This window comes from Rhamphochromis sp. 'chilingali' (genome assembly GCF_963969265.1).
Source record: "Rhamphochromis sp. 'chilingali' genome assembly, chromosome: 6".
NCBI lineage: Eukaryota > Metazoa > Chordata > Actinopteri > Cichliformes > Cichlidae > Rhamphochromis > Rhamphochromis sp. 'chilingali'.
In genome coordinates this window covers 36454216-36471230 of record NC_137933.1, presented here as the reverse complement: position 1 = coordinate 36471230, position 17015 = coordinate 36454216, and the positions used below count along the sequence as shown (strand labels likewise).

At 41.6% G+C, this 17015-nt stretch overlaps 2 protein-coding genes across 3 annotated transcripts in view; one reads left to right on the top strand and one right to left on the bottom strand.

Moving 5' to 3' along the window:
* Positions 1-4899: 4899 nt before the first annotated feature.
* Positions 4900-14652, bottom strand: mrps11 (mitochondrial ribosomal protein S11). Its single transcript, XM_080884566.1, has 6 exons — positions 14462-14652; positions 14175-14273; positions 10802-10900; positions 10296-10425; positions 6120-6185; positions 4900-5084 (listed from the first exon to the last, which is right to left on the bottom strand). Exons 1-6 carry the CDS (start codon positions 14548-14550, stop codon positions 4977-4979), a joined length of 591 nt encoding a protein of 196 aa, XP_080740692.1. The 5' UTR covers positions 14551-14652; the 3' UTR covers positions 4900-4976.
* A 457-nt stretch (positions 14653-15109) lies between these two features.
* The window catches only part of mrpl46 (mitochondrial ribosomal protein L46), an 11302-nt gene continuing 9396 nt past the window's right edge, over positions 15110-17015 (top strand). Inside the window, exon 1 of one of the 2 annotated variants that reach the window (XM_080884645.1) lies at positions 15110-15400. In XM_080884645.1, coding sequence (XP_080740771.1) covers positions 15125-15400 — 276 coding nt within the window. In that variant the 5' untranslated portion in view covers positions 15110-15124. The remainder of the gene's footprint in view (positions 15401-17015) is intronic. The other variant, XM_080884646.1, reaches the window with a different exon arrangement.

Genomic DNA, 17015 nt, shown 5'->3' with positions numbered 1-17015 from the left:
TTCAGAGAGGTGTACTGTTTTCCCTCCTTGTAAATCTCACATTTGATGATGGACCACAGGTTCTCAATGGGGTTCAGATCAGGTGAACAAGGTGGCCATGTCATTAGTTTTTCTTCTTTTATACCCTTTCTTGCCAGCCATGCTGTGGAGTACTTGGACGCGTATGATGGAGCATTGTCCTGCATGAAAATCATGTTTTTCTTGAAGGATGCAGACTTCTTCCTGTACCACTGCTTGGAGAAGGTGTCTTCCAGAAACTGGCAGTAGGACTGGGAGTTGAGCTTGACTCCATCCTCAACCCGAAAAGGCCCCACAAGCTCATCTTTGATGATACCAGCCCAAACCAGTACTCCACCTTGCTGGCGTCTGAGTCGGACTGGAGCTCTCTGCATACTTTGTGCTTTTGGGCACTCCAGTGATGTTGCAGCTCTGAAATATGGCCAAACTGGTGGCAAGTGGCATCTTGGCAGCTGCACGCTTGACTTTTCTCAGTTCATGGGCAGTTATTTTGCACCTTGGTTTTTCCACACGCTTCTTGTGACCCTGTTGGCTATCTTGAATGAAATGCTTGATTGTTCGATGATCACGCTTCAGAAGCTTTGCAATTTTGAGACTGCTGCATCCCTCTGCAAGATATCTCACTATTTTTGACTTTTCTGAGCCTGTCAAGTCCTTCTTTTGACCCATTTTGCCAAAGGAAAGGACGTTGCCTAATAATTATGCACACCTGATATAGGGTGTTGATGTCATTAGACCACACCCCTTCTCATTACAGAGATGCACATCACCTAATATGCTTAATTGGTAGTAGGCTTTCGAGCCAGCTTGGAGTAAGACAACATGCATGAAGAGGATGATGTGGACAAAATACTCATTTGCCTAATAATTCTGCACTCCCTGCAGTGTTGATTGTAAAAAGGAAAGCAAAGCATTTATGGACTCACCTTTAGTACAGCATGGCATTCATTATGTAAATTATTGTCTCTTGTAGGGTAAAACAGAAAGTAAGGTAGGGTATGCTTTAGAGTGGGCCTAACTGACACGTCATTGCTGTGTGAGCATCCAGTGTCCTTTGTTTCTCAGTCAAAATTCCCATCTCTATTTTCAACAGCTTGGGGTTTTGAGCCTATGAGCAACAGCTCATAGGCTCAAAACTTTGTTAATCAACTGATGACATCATGGTGAATACAACCTTTTTAAACTTTTTATTTGATCGCATACAAAGTCTTGAATAATCAGGCCTCATTTTATCTTAACTCATTCACTGCCAGGGTTTTTGAGCATTTTTACTCATTTTTGAAGAGCCACAGAAAACTGTGTGTTATGATCATATAAACGCTGAACCTACCAAAATGAAGAACAGACTCTCTTCTTCCATCCAAAAAAAAAAGCTTGTTTCTACCATTTGCCATTCTTTAGTAATCAGCTGTAGAAGAGAGGTGGGTTCCACCAAAAATGCCTGTTTTGACCACAAAAAGGGAGAAAACGAGCTTTTTGTGAAAAATACATTTCAAGCAGTCTGATGTTCACTGACAAGCTGCCCGAGGTTGTATTCTAGCCCCTCCCATTGGAAACGTAATTGACGTCTATAGACGTCAATGGCAGTGAATGAGTTAAAGAACTCATAGTTCTGTATCACCCCAATAGAGAGCTTGTGGTTTAAAAGTAGAATGGGAGGCAGAGCCTTTAGCTTTCAGGCCCCTCTTCACTGGAACCAGCTCCCAGTTTGGATTCAGGAGGCAGACAACCTCTCTACTTTTAAAAAAGCATATAGTCAGGGGTAGGTCAGGTGATGCCTTGAGGAAAAAACACTTCGAGGCAAATGTTATGATTTGGTGTCATAAATAAAGATGAATAGAATAAAAAATTTACACTGTTGTTTCTGGTATTCAGCAGAGCTAAAATCCGAGGTCATGCAAGCGGAGCCCGTAGAGACAAAATCCACTGCTGGACTCAAATTTTCCTTTCTTTCCTTTGTGTCACAAAATTATTTTAATCAAATTAGAAAATGTGCGATAACAAGCATATGTATCCCTAATTTTATTAATAGATTTGGTAATGTGTTGTTTTTGGAAGATCAGCCTAATTACAAGATTTATTCATTTATGCGTTCTAAAATACATGCAGTGTAATACAGTTGGGGGCTCTTGCAGTACGTTCCAGTTTGGATACTGCAGCTGCTCTCTTTATAAAAGAATAATCTAGAAAGTCATGTTTTATCAGTTTGGTAACACCTCTAGCGTGTATGAAATACCATGTGAACGCAGATGAATAAAATATTTAGCTTGCAGATGGCATTTTATGAGACCTCTCAGTGGAGTCTGTATTAACAGCAGGACAATAAGTCTCAGTTCTGTTCCACATTTTACAAAATGGCTCCCATTGTGTTGTTTGAAATATGCAGCGATGAGGCTTTTAACCTGAGGCAGAGCGGGAGATTGTTGGTAAAACTACTTTTCTTCATCCATCTATTTTCTTAAATACGTACCCAATTCAGGGTCACCAGGGGTCAGAGGTGGCATAACAGGCAGGAAGCCACATGTTATAGTAGTCGTTCTTTTAATGAAATACAATATTTGTAGGTCAAAAGCATCAGATTAGTCTTCGTGTATTTTATTTGTGATACTGTATTTTTTTTCATCACCACTGTATCAGTGAGGCTTTTAAAAAGCTCTGAAGCATTTAGACTGGAAACCCACAAACACATGACCCTGTAAGTCATTTCATCTGTTGCAATCTATTTTTGTCCAAACCGTGCACTGACTATATGTGCACTTATATGGTAAAACTGACTAGGTTAAAAACATTTGCACCTGTTAAGGTGTAAAAAATTTTCTGGGTGTCTCAAATGTTAAAAATATCCAGAAAGGTTCAAAGAAAATCTTGAAGAGATGTTGAAACACAATAAAATTGATGGTACTTGGTATATACTTGCTTCCATTTCCACATTTCCCCACTCAGGATTGATCTTTCAAGGTCTGGTAATGAACTAATCATTTGATTCAGGTGTGTTAACCCAGGGTGGGATCTAAAACCTGCAGGACACCGGCACTCGAGGCCTGGAGCTGCCTACCCCTGCTCTAAAGAATTTTCTTTGAACATTGGGTGCCTTTTCATTCATTTTAAGTCCAGTCCTTGTATTTGAACATTTTCAGATCAATTTTTTATTTTGTTAAGGCACCTAACACTGATCTATGAATAATTCAAGCATAAAAATGCACCTAATTCAAGGGTGAACCAGTGTTCTATCTAAGCATAACTCAGAAAAAGAAATTAATTGCATATTTAGGCACTTTGTTGCTAGCAGCTTGTTGCAAAAACATAATTTGTTCCCATTTATTTATCAAAATCTACAAAAAAATGCCAAAGACTGTTTAACAGGAGTAAAAATAATATTTGTACTTTAAGATGAACTGGACTAAAGATGAAGTGGGAGGAGTTAAAATACTATGTAGAGCAGGGGTAGGCAACTCCAGGCCTCGAGTGCCGGTGTCCTGCAGGTTTTAGATCCCACCCTGGGTTAACACACCTGAATCAAATGATTAGTTCATTACCAGACCTCTGGAGAACTTCAAGAAATGCTGAGGAGTCATTTAGTCCTTTAAATCAGCTGTGATGGGTCATGGACACATCTAAAACCTCCAGGACACCGGCACTTGAGGCCTGGGGTTGCCTACCTCTGATGTAGAGCAAATGAACAGATCTGAAAGTGAATCCCTTAAGAAATACGACAAAGTTCAGCAAAGACCTGACACAGGACCAAAGACGTGTATCTGGCCTCGAATTGATCCATCTACTGTTCGCTGAAGTCTCATCATGGTCTCAGTGAGCGTGTGGATGTTACAGAGCCATTCTAAAGGAAATGGAAACAGATACAAAAAGGCAGAGGTATTCCAAATTACACAAGAACTGGACTGACAGCAGGTCTTATGGAATGACCAAAATAAATTTGAAATTTTTGGTTCAAATCACTGTCAGCATGTATGCAGAATGCTACGGTTAGATTTCTATCCAGCATTTAAGCCATCTGGAAAGCATCTGACTGGCAACGGCTCCATTTTTGCAGAATGATAATGACCTCAAACACACTGCCAGTAAACGCCATACATGCATGGAAAAAACACAGTAGAGAACTATGAGTCATGGACTGGCCTCCCAGAGCCTGGGTCTCAACGCTGTTCAAGCAATGTGGGATCGTCTTGACAGAGAAGGAAACAAAAGGCAGCCATCATCAAAGGAAAAATGTTGGCTGTCATTCAAGATGCCTGGGGAACTGTTCCTGACGGCTGTTTAAAGAAATGACAAGGTTTGCTTGGAGTTCAGGTTAGGTTGAAGAATAAAGGTCGTCATATCAAATATTGACTTTCAAGCTCATTAGAATGATAGAAACTGTTTGTGCCTTAAATCCTACATTCACATGTATACTTGCATGTTTAAAAAAAAAAAATCCATGCATTTCTTTCCCATTTTCCTATCAAAATGTAAAGAAAAGAAGAATGGAGGGGGGGAAGAGAGGAGACTTTTGTACTGATATCATGTTAAATAGATGTGTGGCTGTCTAATGTGCTGAAAGTTGAAAATATAAAAAGGCACACAAGAAGGTTAAACTTGGGCAATCTTGCATCAATCTGCAGTCCTGTAGGTTCAGCTGTGTAGCATAGTCAGGATCAAGGGTTCCTGTGGCTACTAGTTGTTCCCACGCAGAGCCGTTTCTGTGCTGTGTACAAACATCAGTCTACTAATGAACATAAAAGCGCCTGCAGTGAGAATGAAGGTTTATTCATCTGCCAACAGTAGCAGCAGAGGACTGAGAAGCCTGTTCTCTGCTCATTAATAACACCCATCTGCAATTATTTCCCCAAAACGCTTTTTGTAAGGTCAGCTCAGAGCCAGAAAAGCTACACAACAAAACTCTTTATTAGCATAATTCAACACAAAAGCTTCCTCCTGTTGCAGTGCATTCTGGCACACAAAGATCACGTCCTTCTGGCTTTCCGTGGGCGGCATCCATTGTGTGGCACGGGGGTGTTGTCAGTGATAGATACCACCTCCAGACCTCCCATTGTCAGACCTTTGATTGCAGACTGCAGAGCAGAGAAAAATGCATTCATTCATTAAGAAAGCTAATGGGAACAGATCAACATGTCTGCCGCTCCTTAAATTATCCTCATTATGACAAGTCTGGAAATAATTAGAGGACCACTTCTTCATGCTGTGACAGGTTTGCTGGTATTGACCGCCCACTTGCATATCGGCACAGAGCAGGGTCAGCGGAACAAAACTAGTTTCATTTTCATCCTGTTATCCTGCAGTAAATTTTCCTTCTTCATACAAATGGTTCCTTGATTTTTTTTTTTTTAGATTTTTTTTTTTTTAATCCTTCTTCAAACAGTGCAGATAGGGTAACATAATAAACAGGTAACACAAATAAAAGACATTTTAAAATGAGATTAATCAAAAGGAAAAAGTCAATCTTGTGCACATTTAAGCAAAATGCACTCGTACCAATAACTTTAACATGATGTCTTTGAAGGCTGCTGTACTAAAGGCTGCTCCTCCGATTGCAAAAAACAATAGATGGGTCCTGGTGAGCTGTCAGTGTAGCATTTTTCTACTTGTGAAAATAACATCAGCAATTTCTCACCCCAATGAGAAAGACAGATGGGAGCATACTGACCAAACAATCAATGTTTTCCCAGAGTACAGCCATCAGAGAATTTGCTTCAGAGGTTAAGGATCTATGTAATGTTGTAACAGTATGTTGGTAAAATTACATATAATATTAAGAAGTTTCAGTTTCACATGTTTGCCTGTCCAGTCGTCTGAAAATAAGCCAACTCTTTTCATTGGTTGTCTTATTGGGTTATGACTGTATGCTTGCCTTTAACAGAAATATGACAAATTTCGATACCAAATAAAAGTACGAGTACAAGTTTATCATCTACTAAGCCAAAACAATTCTTTTAATAGGCTGTTTTAATGAGGCTTCCATCCCTGTTAACTGTCTTCAGTCTGAAGACAGACCAAACAACAAGATACAAAAATAATAACACTAATTAAAAATAAATCGTAGTTTTATCTGGAATAGCTTTAAAGATTTCTTTATAGAAACTACTCACCAAACGCCCAGGACCAAGACCTTTGACCACAACACGCACAAAGCTAACTCCTTTGGCTGTAGCTTTCTGTGCAGAAGGACAGAAGAAAAATCTGAGATGAGCAGCATCCCTTTGACTCCGGTGTTCAGAAAAGTCCAATAAAGCCAACAAATGAAATCCTCTCCTGGTTCTGAGGCTAATCGATGTGATTAGTAATCTTGACTAAAAACACAGTTGAGGAGCTTTAGACACACCATTGCTCTGAGTCTATGGCTTTTTCTCTGCTTTGCCACTTCTAACATGTTCAGAATAAGCAGGTCTCCAATTAATGTCATTCACTAGAGTCTTAAGATCGACTTCAACAAACAGTAACTGCAGCTTTCATTACTTTGTGACAGTTTCGCGGCTTAGCAGCCATTACTAGAGAAAGTAACCAGAGGTATTCAACTGTTAGTTTTAGGTATGTATACAAAGAGGCTTAATTGACAAAGAGGTAAACAAGAATTATTCTTTAAGATTTCCACCCCTCAAAACCAGTAGAAAAGACTCTTAATTTTAATTAATTAATTAATTAATTTAATTAATTTTTTTTTTTTCTGACTTGTATTTTCCTCCGTTTTCTATCTCTTACTCAATCATGTGGATTGAGAGAGTTTTTGTTCTTCTGGTGGCCGTGGAACTGTTACTTTTATGAAGGAACGGGACCGCGGCACATCTCCTACACGCACGGACTGTTTACTCCAGAGATCAGCTGATCGCCCTGATGCCGGCCGGCTTGCTGGCCAGGCCCGCAGAAGTACCAGCTGAAATTTGGAGGAAAACACATCAGGGATGCAGAGGTCAAGGACAGAAGAGAAGAAAAAAGGTGACGGTGAGACAGCGGAGGCTCGAAGCGAGGAGGAGGTTTAAACCGTGTCTGCCGTCTATCGTGATGGGAAATGTGCGATCGTTGGCAATTAAAATCGACGAGCTCTCAGCACTGGTACGGAGTCAGAGGGAATACCGAGAGTGTAGCCTGATGTGTTTCACCGAATCATGGCTGCACCAGGACATTCCCGATGAGAATGCTTCCGTGGAAGGCTTCCACACTGTTCGGGCGGACAGGGACAGCATCGCTAGCGGTAAGCGGAAAGGAGGTGGGCTTGCTGTTTTAGTTAACAACCGGTGGTGTAACCCTGCCAACATAACAATCAAAGAAAGGATTTGTTGCCCGGACACTGAACTGTGTGCTGTTGGACTCAGGCCGTATTATTTACCCAGGGAATTCTCTCACGTCATCTTGGTGGCTGTCTATGTTCCCCCCTCTGCTAACCCCACAGCTGCATGTGACACTATCCACTCTGCCATAGCTCGGCTACAGACTCAGCACCCGAGTGCCTTTATTGTGATCTCGGGTGACTTCAACCATGTATCACTGGACAATACACTACCAACATTCAAACAATATGTGGACTGTCCCACCAGGGGAGAGAAAACTTTAGACTTACTGTATGCTAACGTCAAGGATGCATACAGCTCCTCCTCCCTCCCCCCACTTGGTAGGTCAGATCATAACCTGATTCACCTCACCCCCCGCTATGTGCCAATTGTGAGGAGGGAACCTGTGACCACCAGGACTGTTAGGAGGTGGTCAGAGGAGGCAATAGCGGAACTACAGGGCTGTTTCGAGGTGACCGACTGGGAAACACTCTGTGAGCCTCACGCCGAGGACATCAATGGGCTTACTGAGTGTATCACAGGCTACATAACTTTCTGCACCGACTCCATTGTTCCAGCTCAGACTGTTCATTGTTACCCAAATAACAAGCCGTGGGTGACTAAGGACATCAAAGCCCTCCTCAACAACAAGAAGAGGGCTTTCAGAGGGGGCAACAAAGAGGAGGTGAGGAAGATCCAGGTGTTACTAAAGGACAAGATCAGAGAGGCTAAGGACAATTACAGGAGGAAGCTGGAGTGGAAACTCCAGCAGAACAGCATGAGAGAGGTGTGGAGGGGCATGAAGACCATCACTGGATTCAGGCCAACCAACAGCAGGGGAGCTGAGGGAGGTGAGAATAGAGCCGACGAGTTGAATCTGTTTTTCAATAGATTCGACACCACAGTGTCTGCTCCCACCCCCACAACCTCACCTGCAGTCAGCCTGGAATCCAGAGCCACACCACTGTGCCAGCCTCTCTCTTCACATGTTGCCTCCTGTGAGATTCCTGACACCCCTCCCCCACCCATCACCTTCACTCAATACCAGGTTGAGATGCAAATGAGGAGACTTCACTCAGGCAAGTCTGCTGGACCAGACGGAGTGAGTCCCCTTGTCCTCAAGACCTGTGCCCCCCAGCTGTGTGGAGTCTTTCATAAACTGTTTATGCTGAGTCTGAGTCTGCAGAGGGTCCCGGTGATGTGGAAGACATCATGCCTCGTCCCTGTACCAAAGACGCCTCGTCCCAGTGGCCCCCAGGATTACAGGCCCGTGGCACTGACCTCCCACATCATGAAGACCCTGGAAAGGCTCATCCTGGACCAGCTGCGACCCATAGTAAGACCACATCTGGATCCCCTTCAGTTCGCTTATCAGCCTCGTCTCGGAACAGAGGACGCCATCATCTACCTGCTCAATCGTGTCTACACCCATCTGGACCAGCCGGCGAGCACTGTGAGGGTCATGTTTTTTGACTTTTCCAGTGCTTTCAACACCATCAGGCCGACCCTCCTGGGTGATAAGTTAGCAGCGATGCAGGTGGATGCTTCTCTGGTGTCCTGGATTGTTGATTACCTGACAGGAAGACCACAATATGTACGTCTCCCACAGTGTGTGTCTGACAAGGTGATTAGCAACACAGGGGCACCACAGGGGACTGTCCTCTCCCCCTTCCTCTTCACCCTCTACACCACAGACTTCAGCCACTGCACAGAGACCTGCCATCTTCAGAAGTTTTCTGATGACTCTGCGGTGGTTGGATGCATCAGCAGGGATGATGAGACAGAGTACCGGGCTGTGGTCGACTCCTTTGTCACGTGGTGTGAGCAGAATCATCTGCAGCTCAACGTGGCAAAGACCAAGGAACTGATCGTGGACTTCAGGAAGACCAGGAAACACTTGACCCCTGTTTCAATCCAGGGGGTCAGTGTTGACATTGTGGAGGACTATAAATACCTTGGAGTACACATTGACAATAAACTGGACTGGGCTAAAAACACCACAGCACTTTACAGGAAGGGCCAGAGTCGTCTCTATTTTTTGAGGCGACTGAGGTCCTTCAACATCTGCCAGAAAATGCTGAGGATTTTCTAGGAGTCTGTTGTGGCCAGTGCGATCCTCTATGCTGTTGCATGCTGGGGGAGCAGGCTGAGGGTCGCAGATGCCAACAGACTTAATAAACTGATCCGTAAGGCCAGCAATGTTGTGGGGATGGAGCTGGACTCCCTCAAGGTGGTGTCGGAGAGGCGGATGCTGTCCAAGATAAAGACAATGTTGGATAACACCTCCCACCCACTCCATGACATGCTGGTCAGTCACAGGAGCACGTTCAGTGAGAGACTGAGATTACCGAAAAGCACCACTGAACGACACAGGAAATCATTCCTGCCTGTGGCCATCTCCCTGTACAACGCATCCACTTAACACACTGTTTGCTGCTACAGCTACACATGTTTCTTTTCCAAATATTTATTTATAAGTGACTTATGTATGTATGTATGTATATATATGTATATATTGTACTATTCTTAGTTAGCGTATTGTCTGTCTTGTCTTAATGTTGGTTTAAAATGGAGCACTGTAACAAAAAATAATTTCCCCCAGGGATCAATAAAGTATTCTGATTCTGATTCTGATAATAAAAGTGTACAGCTACTTTTAATTTTCAATTGTAGCAAAAACATTTAAAAACTGATGAGAGGAAAGTATAATTTAACTCTACTGAATATGGCAGCATTATAATAAAACTTAATTTATCAACTATGCTGATTACAACAAATGAAAAAGAAAATCTGTCTGACCATAACTTTGTTAGCCTGCAGCCTTTATAAAATCCTCAGAGAAGCCAGTTTGTTTACAGCAAACATTTAATATTCATGAATTAAGTGTTGCTGCACAAAGTGGAGAAGCAGCAGATGCTGTAGTCTCTAATTTTAATTTAATTGGAACAATCTTCTGCAGGGATAATGAGGTGGCCCAGCGTTGTGTTGTATCGAACTCACCGCAGCAGCAGAGATGCCCGCAGTCTGAGCAGCGATCGGCGTCGACTTCTTGATATTTTTGAAACCTTCTGTTCCGCAGGATGTCCTCACCACGGACTGCCCTGCGCTGTCTGTCAGCTGGATGTGAGTGCTGGTAGAGAGAACAGCGAGTTACTGGGTCGCAAACTGCCGGGCATTTTTACAGTGAGGACAAATCAGCAGTCGTGAACTCTAACTAATATGTGGCTTTTAGCAATGGCCACCATGACTGTTAATAGGAAATTTAAATCACAGCAGAACATCTGATTTCACTGAATTACGATAACAGATCCAAGCAGCAATTTTCCCTCTGAAAGCAGGTTTCATGGTTACTTAATAAAATCAGAACACTACGGCAAATGGGTCTGAAATTACAAAGAGGAAAGACTAAAATAATGAAAGTGCTGACTGAATCTTGAATATTCTTTAAGAGATATTTTCTGACACTTACATTGTAAGTACAAATGTAAGAGTTTGCTTTCACTTACTTGTTGTATGTGGCTTTAATGTGAACAATTGGTAAGTCTTCAAACTTCTTCCCACCCCATCTCAGTGTGCTGTCATGTCCAGGCAGTGGAGGTAAATAGCTGTAGGATTGAAACAAAGATTAGCCATTAATGATAATACTGCAGCAGGCTGTGCTTCTATTTAATGGAGCTTAGTCTGCTGACAGTAGACAGTGAAACATGATGCTGGCAGGTGTTAAATTAAAGAGAAAACATGAATAAATGAATGAAGACAAGCATCCTTTCACATCAATGCACCACATGATAAAGGTAAGCAATACAGTCATGCTGTGGGACATGTATGAAAACCCTGTTAATTCGGGGTTTGTATTAAGATGGTGGAAGGAAAAGATTAAGTACACATCACTGAAGCTTTAGTCAGAAAGACTGCTCAAGCAGACAATGAACATTTAAATCTACGTGAAAGCCATCAGTAAACAGTGGTGGAAATTGTGGTTGACAGGGCGCAGATTTGATGACTGTGGTGCACATGTGTTAGGAATAGCAATGAGAAAGGGAAAAAAATTAAGACAACTTTTTTTATGTGACTGAAAATGTCAATACAGGCCACATTAGCAAGAACAAGCAGCTGATAATTTTTAGTGCTGCAGGAAATAAAGTAGTGAATGCATTAAAAAAATAAAACAAAAACATACCACTGAACCTCCTAATAGATGCAGCTTTGAAAATCCTAGGTAACATCCTTCTCAATTTATTGTGTTCATAAGATTTTCAGAAAACTTGACCTTTGACCTTGAGTTCAAGGTCATGGAGATTTGGACCTTAGCAGCTATGCCTTATGGTATCAGGTTGAAATTCCTAGGTGACTTTCTTTTTGAATGATGACATTCACAAACAACACCCCATCAGCCTCTTACAGCTGTGCCCCCTCCACCCCCCGCTATACATGGTTTGTGCCAATTCATCCATACCCCATTAGCAGTAAGTTTAGGATTTTACAAGTTCTTATTTTGATGTCAAATATTCAAACTGAAAAATGATTACATATATCCATAATATATTACTGAGTATTCAAAATAGATTGTGATATTTTACTAGTCACAATCTATTTTGTGACACTGGGATATTAAAAGCTAACTGCCAACTTTCAAGTTCATCTGATGATTTTAAAATCAACCTAGGGAACGAAGAAATAAAGGAGGTCAAAGATTTTAAGTTTTTAGGAATAATCTTAGATTCACATCTTAAATTTGACAAGCATGTAAAGAAGATTTCTAAGATGGTCAAGGCTAATCTGAATTGTTTTAAGTTAATTTTGCACTATATACCCACTTCAGCAGCTCAGATATTTATGCATTCTATATTTTCTCATTTTTCATATTGTATGACAGTTTGGACCCAAGCAGCACCATCTACAATTCAGCCTGTGGTATCCTTATATAACCAATCTTTAAAAATAATGGATAAAAAATCTGTTCGGTGGCATCACTGTCACATTTTAAAGAAATATAATCTACTTAGTTTTAAGAGTTTTAATCGTTTGTGTTTTCTTAAATTCGTTTTTAAATGTATAAATAGGATGGCCACAGAGTGTCTCAATAGATACATCCAGAGACAAGATAGTAATCGTATTACTAGGAGTAAGGTGAACGGCAACTGCAAGATATTATATTGCAGATCTACATTCGGTCAGTCAGCTTTTTCTATAAAAGGCTTGTCATCTGTGGAACACACTTCCAACCGATATCAAATTGATTACAGACATTAGATCCTTTACATTGAAGGTTAAAGGGAAATCAAAGTTGTGGTCATTTTAACTAATGATTTAAATTTTATTTTAAATTGTCTATTAATTGTATTTATGATGTAATTTGGTTTTATGAAAATGTATGTTTTATTGTAAAATGTATCTATTTAGATTGTAAGCCCAACAAGGGACAATTGTTGAAAATTAGCAGTAGCTATAAACCTATGTGCGGTACATCAGTTTCATGTCTTGCACTTGAACTATGTTAAACTGCACTGTCCCTTTTAAATAAATAAATTCAAATTAAAGATAAAACCTGAACTGCTGACTGCTGAACAGTGAGGACATCCAGGGGGGCTTTGTTATATTATCACGATTTAACTCTCCTTTTGCTCAGATTGTCAAATTACAGACCCCGGAAAACAGTGTGACACAAAAAATAAAAAAAGGTAATCGAAACTGATTTTATATTTTATAACCAACTAACAAAATAACTTTCAGATGGCAGTTTCCATTAAGTGACAGGTGAGGAATGTCTCCCTCTCATTTTTTCCTCTTTCATTTGCCAAACCAATTTCCAACTGGCCCCATTCCATTAACACATTCACCTTACACGTGAAAGCTCCCCGGTTCAACTCCATGAGGAGACGCATGTTGTGCTTCAGGAGACCAAAAGTTTGCATAAATGGCAGGGTTGTGTCATAAAGGGCATCCAGCATAGAAATCTGTGCCAAATCAAATTTGTGGATCCATCTGCCGTAGCGACTCCTTGGGAAATAAGGGAGCAGCTGAATGTACCATTTGCTAAGCAAACTTCCATTTGTTTACTTCATTTTGGAAGTACTTTAGCAAGGATACCCAGCTGAATTTGGGAGAGCCTAAAAGCCTCAGCAGCATAGGGGGAAAGGAGTAAGTGTGACCACTGTGCTATTTGCTACCAGTTACATTTAAAAATGTTTTATGTATATAGCGAGACCAAGAGTGCATTCCATCAATTCAATTGGAGACCCAGAGGCCATAGCACAATGCAGTACAGACACAATGAGCTGACCGTGGTAGAAGAACAGATGTATATGTGTGTGCAGTGTATAGATAGATAGATAGATAGATAGATAGATAGATACTCTCATACATACATACATACAAATGGGTTCAATACCAAAAATTTCAGAAAATAATATTGTGGTCAGTTATTTAATGTATTGATCCTCGTGGGGAAATTCCTCTGTGCATTTAACCCATTCACTCTGTGAAGCAGTGGGCAGCCATTGGGCGCCCGGGGAGCAGTGTGTAGGACCGGTACCTTGCTCAGGGGTACCCCTGAGGGCTACCTGGATGGGCCACCTGGAGACAGAGTTACTGCAAATCAGTATATAAGCTTCTTTCCATCCTAATGGAACCAGTTTCTTCCAGGATGTCAAAATGCCCCATCCACAATATATTTTGCAGTCAACCCAGACGCCTGTGAACTTTTCGGGCGTTCTTCGTTGCTCTCAAATAAACTAATTGTGCAATATCTTTCTGGAAAATGATGGTGCATCCCTCCAGAAGAGTTCAAGAACCGCGTTGGGGCGGTTTGAGCTGTACATTTTGGCACACCTTGCTTTATGTTGTTTCATTTCATTTGCATGTACATTTGTGCCTGACCTGAAGTCCTTCGCAGTCTCTGCGCTGGAGGATGCTTCTTTCTCCTGATGCCTGATAGCACTGCTGCATATTGTCCGCTGCAACGCTCTGCTTCCACATCTGTACACACGCAATTTAATTAGCAACAACTTTATGAACCTGTCATATTAAACATAATCTTCTGTTGATATTGTAATCATAATTATAAAGGTGTCATCTAAAATACTATTTGTTATCCAAATGCTACAGCCTAGAACTAGCCGCCAGCTAACATAAATGCTAAGAAAACATAGCCATAAAGCACTTACAGAGAGGCCGTATTTCCGTTCAGAGGGGCAGACAGCTGTCGACATACGGTACTCAGTGAGCTAAACAATATACAGCTAAATTTATTCATGTTCCACACACTTATACACAATCTTGCAGCCAGACGTTAAATAATTTTACACACAACAAACGTGACATTGAGGAAGCGATCCAGACCAGACCAGACCAGTAATACCCCCGGAGGTGTGCGGGGGTGGCGTCACGTTCAAAAAATAATATATGTAGAAGCTTCACTTATACATTGCTTATAATCCGTTTTCATTTAATTAAAATATAATGATAATATTTAGTATGGGTGTATAAGTGGCGTATTATTGTTTTTTAAATATATTAATTTCATTTCACACCCACGGTTATGGTTAAATAGATTGTCCGTTTTCCCGCATAGAATTGTGGGTCGAGAACGGAAATGGTGCTTTCAAGTACTTAAAAACCCCCTCGACATTATGCCATTTTGTGTTTAATAAAAACGTATCTTCGTCAACCAAACATTGTAGCGTTTTACTTAAAACACAATAAATAATATAATTACTCTATAAACTACTATCCGCAGAGAAATTATGTAAAGAATCCTACTTCCATTTTGTTTTATTTAGCATTTTCTAATGTTAGGATTTATTTTATTTTTTTTGCTTGTACATTGAATGCAACAGAAAAAGATGGCTGCGCCCTGTGGAAGAATGGCAAGTCGGCCTCTCCTGCAGTTTCTGTCTCGTTTCAGCAGATCTCCCGTCGGAAACACGGGCTTCCGTCAGTTTTCCAGCGCTACTGTTTGCCGTGCGGCTTTTCAGATCAATGAAGCGGCGGAAAGAGCGAATTCTCCGTGGACTCTGATGGCAGCGGTGTGTCTGCAAAGGCTGCCGGTCATCTCAGCGGACTGCAGTCCTATCGAGCAACAGTTCAAACAGATGCTTCACCAGGTGAGTCTCCGTATCATGGAAGGGCTGAAGACTATGAGTGAAAAGAATAAACTGTTTTTGTTTTGTTTTTCTTAGCGTTCACAAAGTACATGCGGTCATTTGAAAAGAAAACACACATGTTGGTTCTAGGCAGAAATATATGACGCTTGGGGGATGTTACAATTTATATTTCACAGCTATCACTATATCAAGGCTAACAGTTAGAATATAGAGTCCAGTGATTTTGTGATACACGATGCGGTGCAAGACAGTCCTCCAAGATGAAAACTGGGATGTCCCAACAAAAGATTGTCAGGGGGTGATTTATAATAAGTTAGCAGCAAGAGTGAAAGGGAAGGTGAGACCTGATATGATGTATGTTTTGGAGGTGGTGGATTTTCATTGGGATTGAACAGGATGGACAAGATTAGAAATGAATACATCAGAGGGACAGCTCAGGCTGAGGAGTTTGGAGGCAAAAGATAGAAAGGTAAGGTGGGGATGGTTTAGCCATTTTCAGAGGAGGAATAGTGGGTATTATGGGTAAAGGATTTTGACGACGGAGCTGGCAGGCAGGAGGGAAAGAGGAAGAACTCAGAGGAGGTTCATGAATGTAGTGAAAGAGGACAGACATATAGATGGCTGGTGTGACAGAGGAGGCTGCAAGGGATTGGGTGAGATGGGAGCTGATGATCCATTGTGGCAACCCCTGAAGGCAGCAGCTGAAAGAACAAAATAAAAATATTGGATAAATTGGATGAGGAAAATAAAATGGATGTATGGATATAAAAATCTGAAAAATGGTCAGGCCACTCACTCACATGTTATTTGGCATTTTGAAATCCGAGGCAATATTTGAACATGAGTATCTCAAAAACTATTAAAGGTAAAAGCCTGAAGTTTTCATTTTATATCTGGACTCTGTGCAGGCCAGTCAAGTTTTTCCACACCAGCCATATTCTATGTCTTTATGGACCTTGCTTTGTGCACTGGTGCACAGTCATGTTGGAACAGTAAGTGGGCATCCCCAAACTGTTGTTACAAAGTTGGGAGTGTGAAATTGCCCCAAATATCTTGGTATGCTGAAGCCAAGCCCCACACCATAATCGCCCAAACTGTACGCTTGGCCATCCAGGTCTTTATGTCTTTAAGACATTCCTGCAGTTTAACTAATTGGTGTGTGTTATCTGGCTTCATGGACAGACAGAGCTGGGTGTCATCTGCATAGCAGTGAAAATGTATGCTATGTCTTCTAATGATGCTGCATGTATAAAAAAAAAAAAAACACCCAGCACGCCCCTGCGGGCGGTTTATCCTTCAAGCTCGGGTCCTCTACCAGAGGCCTGGGAGCTTGAGGGTCCTGCGCAGTATCTTAGCTGTTCCCAGGACTGCGCTCTTCTGGACAGAGATCTCCGATGTTGTTCCCGGGATCTGCTGGAGCCACTCGCCTAGCTTGGGAGTCACCGCACCTAGTGCTCCGATTACCACGGGGACCACCGTTACCTTCACCCTCCACATCCTCTCGAGCTCTTCTCTGAGCCCTTGGTATTTCTCCAGCTTCTCGTGTTCCTTCTTCCTGATATTGCTGTCATTCGGAACCGCTACATCGATCACTACGGCCGTCTTCTTCTGTTTG